Consider the following 10,744-nt stretch of genomic DNA (forward strand, 5'->3'; position numbering starts at 1 on the left):
ATGCATATTAGCTTTCTCTCTCTCTCTCTCTCTCTCTCTCTCTCTCTCTCTCTCTCTCTCTCTCTCTCTCTCTCTCTCTCTCTCTCTCTCTCCTGGACGTACGGAATTTGGCAGATTAGACCAATGTCTCAATTTGGCACGAGGCTGTAATGCCTGGGTGTCTAGGAAGGTTCCATCTCGTTGTTATAGCGTGTCTTATTATGGATTATGGGCGTGTATACGTGGGGAGATGTAGAATTATACATGAGGTTCATCAGCTCGACACACATTCGTGTGTGGGCTTACTAAGTATTCCCGAAGTCCATTTAGGATTCCAGGCGAGTGCTGGAATTGCTGTCTTTTTCGTTCCATGCCCTTTTCGATTCGTTCCAGGTTCAGATTTGCGTGGACTGATGGCTTCCTAAGAATCCTGTTAGAAAGAGTTTCCAGTTGATTTTCATGCTATCCAGAAGGCCCCTATTTCCCCCAGAGAATCATGGATCCTAATTCTCAATAAAATTCAAGAACCATCCACCTAAGCCTGGCTTGTTGTCCTAAATCCAGACTCTTCCAGTATTCCAGGGAGTTCTTGTCTTGGGTTCCAGTTTAAGGTATATAGCATATTGAATAGAGAATACTTGTGGATTTTAATACCGTGGTTATAGAAGCGGACTTCTCTTGCGAATAAACTATTATTATTATAATTAGCGCCTCAGTGGCGTGATCGGTATGGTATTGGCCTGCCACCTCGGTGGCCGCGAGTTCGATTCTCGGGCATTCTTTTGAGGGGTCAGAGGTGTGTATTTCTGGTGATAGAAGTTCACATAAAGCCGTTGGTCCCGTTGCTGAATAACCAAAGGTTCCAAGCAACGTAAAAACACTATACAATCAATCAAACAAACAAACATTATTATTATTATTATTATTATTATTATTATTATTATTATTATTATTATTATTATTATTATTATTCACAAGATGAATCCTATTCATATGGAACAAGCCCACTAAAGGGGCCACTGACTTGAAATTCGAGCTTCCAAAGAACATGGTGGCCATTTGGAAGAAGTAACAGAAAGTGATAGAAAATACAAAGAGAAATCAGTTATTAAAAAGAGAAAATGATTTGAAAAATTGACAAATAAACAGATAAAATGTTAGGAAATTCAATGAGAGTTGTATTAGGGTAGATGGACGAGAATCGAAGTTGAGATGGAATGATTCATTCTCATTAGTGGAGTAGAGAGAGAATGATGTCTTTTGAGATATTCAGTTTTTTGTTATTGGTCAAAAGCACTATTGCATGCAAAGCATTTTTTTGTTCGAAAGTAGATGTTGGGTAATGACTGTTTCTCTGCACGTTTGATTGACTCGTTGGTTTTCTGTCTGTTTAGATTTAAATTTGTTTTATTTCTTTATGTTCTCTTTTATGTTTTTTATTTGTATTTTAGTAAACTATTTCCTATTATTCTGTGTGGGGGAGGGGTGTTAAATGTTCTCTTATTATTTATTTAGTTATTTATTTTTTATTTTTAGTGAGCTGTTGACGATTTTTTGCTAGTTGGTCAATTACCGTAGAGGAATATCCCCAATGACATAATTTCAGATTACTTTTGTGCCGGGTGTTAAATATTCTCTTTTTATGTATTTTATTTGTATTTTTCGTGAACTATTTCCGATATTTTTGAAAGTAGGTCCAGTGCCCTAGTATTATACTTCCCAAATAATTCAGTGTTTTAATTAATAAACTCTGTCATATCTTGTCCAGTGCAGTATATAGTCACTAAGCCAGTTTTAATGGTTATGGCTGTCATAATCTGCAGACTACGCTATGCGAGGCTTCTGCTGTTGAGATTGGTACATAGATCGCTGTAGTAGTGCTACTCTCTCTCTCTCTCTCTCTCTCTCTCTCTCTCTCTCTCTCTCTCTCTCTCTCTCTCTCTCACATGGGGATTTTATTTGATCGGGTAATTTCCTCCTAACTTTTGATATTTATTATGTTTAGTATCTTCGAATCGGAAGTGTTTTATTATTATTATTATTATTCACTCTGGAGCCCTGGACTCAATCTTGATGTCAGGTTGAAAGTTATTTTTATTCCGCAAATTAATGAGTTATATATATATATATATATATATATATATATATATATATTATATATATGTGTGTGTGTGTGTGTGTGTGTGTGTGTGTGTATGTGTGTGTGTGTGTGTGTGTTGAGTAATTTTCATACTGTTCTCAGCTGAGTTGATGGAAGCGCTTAGATTACACACACGCACACACACACACACACACACACACACACAGCAGAGAGAGAGAGAGAGAGAAGAGAGAGACGAGAGAGAGAGAGAGAGAGAGAGAGAGAGTTGCAACCCAGCTGGATCAACACAATCCATTCTTTATTGTTAAAAAGTTAGTTTTTATGGTGTTTTGAATGTCGACCAACGTAGCCCACATAAAATGTCCCAATTAATATTAGCTATGATCGTTGTTTATAACAAGACAAAATAATTGAACAAACAAAATCATTTAAAAGTAACACACACACACACACACACTCACACACACACGGCACGAGAGTTCACGTTAATCCAAGGCCAATGGCCTTGCGTTAATCTATCATAGGTCTAGAGATCGACTGATTACAAACTTAATATGTATACCTTCCATCATATGAGGAAACTTTTCTTTCTGCGACTCTTCTGATTAAAGAAAGTGTTCATAAGAAAGAAGTTTTAGAGAGAGAGAGAGAGAGAGAGATTACCCAGCTCAAGTTCAACTGGTAGGGACCGTACTCACAAGAAGCCATTTCACGCTCTGTGGAATCGCACAGGAAATGAAGTCTGGACATAAATTCCTTCATATCAGCATTTAATCTTAGAGAGAGAGAGAGAGAGAGAGAGAGAGAGAGAGAGAGAGAGAGACTAGACTAGACTAGACTAGACTCAATAAATAGGAAAAGAAATAAGCAAGCATACAACACTATGAGACTATGTTTGAGAGAGAGAGAGACAGACAGACTAGACTCAATAAATAGGAAAGGAAATAAGCAAGCATATAACGCTATGAGACTATGTTTGAGAGAGAGAGAGAGACTAGACTCGATACGTAGGAAAGGAAATGTACAAGCAAACAACGCTAAGAGACTGACCTATGAGAGAGAGAGAAATTAGACTCAATGTAGGGAAGGAAATAACAATCAACTAATCTATGTCAGAGAGAGAGAGAGAATAAATATCGGGAAAAGAAGACAAGAAAACTACGCTGTGAGACTATACTTCTCTTACTCTGTCTATGTGACGTAATCGCCGGTGCTTCGCGTCACGGCGAAATAACGGTTGTAGTCTACTGAAAATTCCACATGAAGTGGTAATGTTGACAATCCAATGTCTTTTTGCATTTTCTAATACTACAGGGTATAACAATTAAAAAACTGCCGGGTGATACTCTGTCACCTTTGGGGAAAATTATCTATGCACTAATTGAGTTTGAGGTATTTACACTACAAAAAACCTGTAAAAGTTTATACTTCCGCTTGACATTTTTATTAATCTCTTCTTTCGAACAGATAAATAGTTTTATTAATTGTTATTTGGAAAAATGCATGGCTATAATTGAGAAGAAATTACTAATATTAGAAAAAAGCCTTGTGAAAAATCGATGAAAGATGTGTAAGTAGTTATCATTATTGCACCGCACAAACTGTCATAGAGCGTTACTGCATTTAGCTAGCTATCACTTAAAATGTTTCTAAGAAGAGCCTTTTCTTCATTTTTGTCTTTTTCTTTTTCACTTCTATCTTTCATCAGTTTAGCGAATTGGTTCAAACCCTCGACTTAACTTTTACATTAGCAAAACAATGTACTACAGCCTAGAGATGCCTTCAAGCAACTGCAATTTGCATTTCCACATGTATTCCCTTCATTAGCACAAGAACATTTAATAAGCTGCAGAAAATGTTCTGGAGCACATGATACTCCTTTGGGTGTAGTAACTGACAGTAGAAAAGTATGAGCAGGGTCAAATTCCCGCACATCGTCAGTCGGGTCCATAAGGGGTGGATTGGCTTCATCAGCACATTTTCTTCGGGCCGCCTGTTGTAGGTGTCACCGGTAAACATGGTATCTAAATGCAGCTGCTATTGGAGGTAGTGTCTTTAACTGGGGAGCCCCTACAACTTTATTGGCAGGATATTTTTTCTGTCGTACCCTATACCTAATGCCAGACATAGTGTCAGAGGCTTTTGACAGTTTCGCGTAGCAGGGTGATATAAGTGTAGATGCTTATTGAATTACATCCGACAAGTTTGCATTTATAGAATCACCAAGGCCAGCAATCTGGTAACCTTGCCTTAAAACATTTACAACAGTTGCCTTTCCTATTCGATGTACTAATTGGGATTTGTGTCACAGCCAGATAAAGCATGTGATGCTAAAATATTTAAAACTCTGGGGTGGTGTTTTTCCACAGTAGCTTTGATGTTGATTTGACTACGTCCCCCAGAAGTAGCTTCCACCATTACTATACATTTTAGGTTATGCGTGTGGTAATGGTGTAATAGAGGTCCAAAAACATCTGTATCATCACATATTATGATTATCAACTCCAGTCTTTATTAAATCGAGCAGCTGGTGGATTATTATGAGTGGTGTGAAGGTCCTCGTGCGGTTCCTCTTGACAAGTTTGAATAAGAGTGGCGATTGGAGAAGGCCCAGTGATCACTAGCTTATTTTTGTGACTTCTTTTTACAACTTTCTCTGTCAGTCTCTGAATAATGTACTGAATGACCTGAATTTTGTTTTTGGTGACAGAGAGGAGAGAGTCACACTTTGACTAGGGAGAGGGCTGATCATACTAAGTTTGTATTTTCTACTACTTGACGTTGCCCTAGACTCTCTTGTATCCTTTTTGATACTATGTTCTTTGTATCAATAAAAAATATAAGATATACATCACTCTTATCAAGTCATTCCAGTATGTATGAGGAATAAGCATTACAATAGTTACTAACAGTTCCTGCATATTGAGATGGCTTTTGTAGCAGTCTTTATCTGGTACATTCTCTTTGCATTCATTTACAATGGTGGAAGCAATAGTTTTTACAGCTGTTTGAACATCATCATTCTCTTCATCTTTTGACAGCTTTATGGGAGGACTTGCAGATGATTTATGAATAATAATACTAGCATAACTATAACCAGGCAGCACTATGTACTCGTTTTCTAAAATATCCATAATGGTGTTCATAAACTGACGACGCTTAAGCTTTACACCTTGGGCAATATAAACTTGATGAAGATTAACTGAATTTCATATCTGGGAATAGTCTTTTTTCATTTCAGTTATGCAAGCATGTGGTGCAGGAGTATTATCCATGTCGGCCATATCCGAAGAAGAGCTCTCTGTTTTACAGTATTTTGGTTTAACAATCGTTTGATAGCATTTTCGGTGGTATCGTCCAACTGCAGCATGAAGATCTGCTGTTGCTCCACTTAGTCTAAGTTCTGCTTCAGAACCTCACTGATCATTACGAAATTTACAAGATTTATGTGTATCACCACGGTCTAATGTGCGGCATAATGATGCCTTGTCCCACATTTCAGGATGGCGCGGATCAGGAGTAATTGGACAGTCATTTCCACAAAATATACAATGTTCTTTAAGTATGAATTGCCTTGTACCTTTTCTTTTCTTTCTCTTAGGGGAAGTTGGGGTAATGGGTGATTGCTTCTCCTGACTCTCCGGACCCTAATGGTATCGAAATAATGGAAAAACATTAGATTCTCAATTGCCCCTTCAAGTGAAATTTTACCCTTTTTTTCAGTAGACTATTTTGTTTTGAACCGGCTTTGCTTGAATGGCGCCCATGTGTCTCGTTCCTTGCTTATTTTCGACGAGGGTTTCTCGTATTTTAGAACCGTTGCCTCTCGTTGATAACAAAGAGGAGCTATTTTCCCCAGGGGCTGCTTTAAACTGGTTTACGGAGGTGTAGAAGTTATGTCCATTGTATAGGCCTAGTAGTACACCACAGCGTTTAGCTTGCATTGTGTCGAGACTCAAGAACTTGTTCATTGTTTATCGTAGCCACATCTTTAAATATATGTTGTTCCTCCCGGCAGTGAGGAAGAGATTAACGGAGAAGAATGGGTTATAATCTCTTTTTCGGGATCGGGAAATATACGGGGTGAAGGCGTCGCTGTCAAAGAGAGAGAGAGAGAGAGAGACTCCGGTCATATTTTTGTAAAGATGTTTATAAAATGTGCTGTTATAGTCACCCCTTTTACAGTTATATAAAATATGATGAACAATCCACCGGTGATTAAGTCACAGACCGAGTAAGAGAAGTATACTCTGTTTTTTATCATCTGTCCATCCGCCTGTGTTGTTTTTGTATGGCAACACTGCGGCCCGGGCTTTAGATAGTTACATTCAGTTTACATTCAACGATTATAATAATATCCTATTTCGAATATTAACGGTGTAATTCGCATACAGTAAATAATTAAAACACTTTTCAGTTGCAAATGTACACCCAGATATCCTTTTACTTACCTAAAACTTACAAATAGCGTAACTATGTAAAGCCCGGGACGCAGTGTTACCATACAAAAACACCACAGGTGGATGGACAGATGAAAAAAAAACAGAGTATGGTCTTATAGCGTTGTTTTCTTGTCTTCTTCTTCGTCTTTTCCTGATATTTATTTAGTCTAGTCTCTCTCTCTCTCTCTCTCTCTCTCTCTCTCTCTCTCTCTCTCTCTCTCTCTCTCTCTCTCTCTATATATATATATATATATATATATATATATATATATATATATATATATACACGTATATATATATATATATATATATATATTATATATGTATATATATATATATATATATATATATATATATATATATATATATATATATATATATGTATATATATATGTGTGTGTGTATATATGTAGAGAGAGAGAGAGAGAACTTTGAAAGCTCTCCTTAATTTATCCTGGCTCTCGCATCTTGGGGATATCAGCTTCGTTAAAACTCATGGAAGCAATTTCTCTAATGGCCGAGAGAGAGGTGAACGTGGAAACTTGATTAGACACGGAGTCGCAGAAATTTCCATGGATGGTAGTAATGGAAATCCAGGGAGTGAAAGAGGATAATAATTCGGTAGGTGTCGAATAAACATAAAAATTTACGTTGGGGGTTACGCCGTTTGTTGTTGGTGGCATGCGAGTACTCCGTTTTCTGTTGAGTGAGGAATCGTAAGGGATAACTATCCTGTTTCGTCGCGAGCGCCATGTTGTTGTTTTTGCCCCCAGAAATTAAGAGTTTATGTATTTCCTTTTTGTTCATTTCTCTCATTTGTCTCATTTGCTCTATATTTTTTTTTATTAGATTTTTAACTGAAAAGAGTAAAATAATATAATGAAATATTTCTTTTGCGTTCCCCACCAAGAATTAACCTCATTATCTCTTTAGTATAACATTTTCTTACGGGAAAAGTAATAAAATAATGTAGTCTGTTACTTATTTAATTTTAATTATACACTATGAATTAACACTCTCAATAATATAATAAAGAAATTCTCAAGTTTTTTGTATTAACCACATGAATTAACCTCCCAATAATATGATAAAGAACTTAATCTTTTGTATTAACCACCATGACTTATTCTCCTAATAATATGATAAAGAACTTATATCTTATGTATTAACGACCATGTAAATAACCTCCCAAAAATATGTTAAATAACTTATGTCTTTTGTATTAACCACCATGTAATTACCCTCCAAATATAATATAATAAATAACCACCATGTAATTACCCTCCCCAATAATTAAAAAATAAAAAACCACCCCATGTAATTACCCTCCCAATATAATATAATAAAATAACCACCATTAATTACCCTCCCAATAAAATAATAATAAATAAACCACCATGTAATTACCCTCCCAATATAATATAATAAATAACCACCATGTAATTACCCTCCCAATATAATATAATAAATAACCACCATGTAATTACCCTCCCAATATAATATAATAAATAACCACCATGTAATTAACCTCCCAATATAATATAATAAATAAACCACCAGTAATTACCCTTCCCAATGTAACTTTAATAAATAACCACATTGTACTTTACCTACCAATTAATATAATAAATAACCCCACCATTGTAAGAGTTCTAACCCTCCCAATAATAATATTAATATACCTAATAAAGAAGTTATGTCTTTTGTATTAACCACATGAATTATCCTCCCAATAATATAAAATAGAACTTAGTCTTTAGCATCTTCCAACATGAATTACCCTCCCAATAATACAATAAATAACTTGGTCTTTAGTATCATCCACTATAAATTACCCTCCCAATAATGATAGTATAATAAAGGACTTATGTCTTTTATATTTAATTATAACCACCATGACTTCCCTCCCAATAATAATAAAATAAAGAACTTCTATTTCTTTTATATTTAGTAACCACCATAATTTACCCTCCCAGTAATATAAAAAAAAGAACTTGTGTCTCTTGTATTAACCATCATGACCTACCCTCCCAACTAATAAAGAACTTATAGCTGTTTCACTTAAGGTAGATTCTTGGATGAGGCCTTTGATTGCGAGATGTTTGTTTCCCGGCCGCTGATTGGCTGGTACCGGGAGGTAGGCAGCTCCCAACCAACCAGCGGCTGCCAAACAAATGTCTCGTAGGCATAGGGCTCACCCAAGAATCTACCTTAAGTGAACCAGCTATAGTCATTTGTATTAACCACCATGAATTAACCTCCCTTTCTCGGATAACTCGTTTCATTTAGAAATCGTCTCTGTGTCATTCACAGGTCGTCCTTCAGCCTGATATCACTGGGGGGGACGAAATACAACAACCCTCACTCGGGTCCTCAGAGGTGTTGGCGCGCCTGGGGAAGGTAAGTGAGAGAAAGAGACTGTGATTGGTCTGTTTTCTTAGTTCTTTATTCGAGTGGCGTTCTATTTAATCAGTTTTTTTTTTTTTTTTTTTTTTTTTTTTTTTTTTTTTTTTTTTTTTTTTTTTTTTTTTTTTTTTTTTTTTTTTTTTTTTTTTTTTTTTTTTTTTTTTTTTTTTACTTTTTATTTTGGTTTTTGTTTCCAAGTCATTCTGGTCTTCTTTCTTGTTGTGTGAGTTCCGCTCGAATGGTCAAATCTTATGATTTGTTTATTTTATACTTTTTATTTTGATATCTGTGTTTAATATGCATGTCTGTATATAAATATGGTATCTATATATATAGATAAATAATTATATATATTATTATATGATATATATATATATATATTATATAGTATATATACTATAATATATAATAATATATATAACTATATATATATATATTATATATAATATAATATATATATATGACTGGTAAAAGTGTTCTGTAACAACAGAATTCCATCTAATAAAAGGAGCCCATAAAAACACCAAAATGTAGAGAGAAAAGTACTATATTTCAGAGACTGCTGTCTCTCTCTTCAGGTATATGAATGAGAAAAGTTTACAGAATGATGGAATCGGCCTTAATAAAAGAGAAGCAGGTAATGAACATCTCAAAAGGGAATTGGATATCCGACATCGTCGACGCAGTGTTCATTCAACCAACGCTTAAGAAGATTAAAGGAAGATTATCAGCGGGGGTGACCTAAATTGGCTTACTTGTGGACGAATCTCTTGGTATAAATACCACCTTTTCTGTAAACTTTTCTCATTCATATACCTGAAGAGAGAGACAGCAGTCTCTGAAATATAGTACTTTTCTCTCTACATTTTGGTGTTTTTATGGGCTCCTTTTATTATTAGATATATAATATATATTATATATATATATATGATATATATATATAATATATATATATATATAGTATATCTATATATATATATATATATATATATATATAATATATATATATACACATACATACATACATACTGTTATGTATGTATATTCTTTACTTTGAATCCTGTGTTCCTCGTAACCGTATTCAAGTCAGATTCGTCAAATTTAATCTTTTTATCTTGCTTCGTACGTCAACACGTGTTTTTAGACGGTAAGTTAACTGCGATAATTTTCCACGAAAGATTTCTTCATTATTCTTAATAACGTTCACATCGAACTGAAATTCGTTAATCTCTATATATCGCTGCATGTTACTTGTTAAACTATTTATGAATATACAGGGTGTACATAAGGTCCCAGTACCATTGAAAGTATTTATTGCTCAGAATGGTACTGGGACTTTATGGACACCCTACATATGAGTCTGGAAGTATACACTTGACAAAGTTAAATTTTTTATGTAAACTGTATACTGTATATATATGTAATATTGTATCCTGGATATATATATGTATATGTATATGTATATGTATATGTATATGTATATGTATATGTATATGTATATATTTTGGAAACGTGTGGAACATTCATTACCAGGACTGATTTTTTTCTTCTTTTTTTAACGAGTGGGAAATCAGCTGTTTTGAAGTGAATATTTTATCATTATTACGTTTCCACAAACGTATTTAAAGAAACATATACCAAATTTCCACAAACGAATTTAAAATAACATATACCAAATTTCCACAAACGTATATAAAATAACATTTACCAAATTTCCACAAACGTATTTAAAATAACATACCAAATTTCCACAAACGTATTTAAAATAACATATACCAAATTTCCACAAACGTATTTAAAATAACATATACCAAAT

General features: G+C 34.6%; 1 protein-coding gene across 1 annotated transcript in view; it reads left to right on the plus strand.

Moving 5' to 3' along the window:
* Positions 1-8,945, plus strand: part of LOC135208023 (oxysterol-binding protein-related protein 1-like) — a 186,896-nt gene extending 177,951 nt beyond the window's left edge. The window contains exon 14 of the mRNA XM_064240148.1: positions 8,836-8,945. Coding sequence (XP_064096218.1) covers positions 8,836-8,926 — 91 coding nt within the window. The 3' untranslated portion in view covers positions 8,927-8,945. The remainder of the gene's footprint in view (positions 1-8,835) is intronic.
* The last annotated feature ends 1,799 nt before the right edge of the window (positions 8,946-10,744 follow it).

This window comes from Macrobrachium nipponense, chromosome 11, assembly GCF_015104395.2.
Source record: "Macrobrachium nipponense isolate FS-2020 chromosome 11, ASM1510439v2, whole genome shotgun sequence".
NCBI lineage: Eukaryota > Metazoa > Arthropoda > Malacostraca > Decapoda > Palaemonidae > Macrobrachium > Macrobrachium nipponense.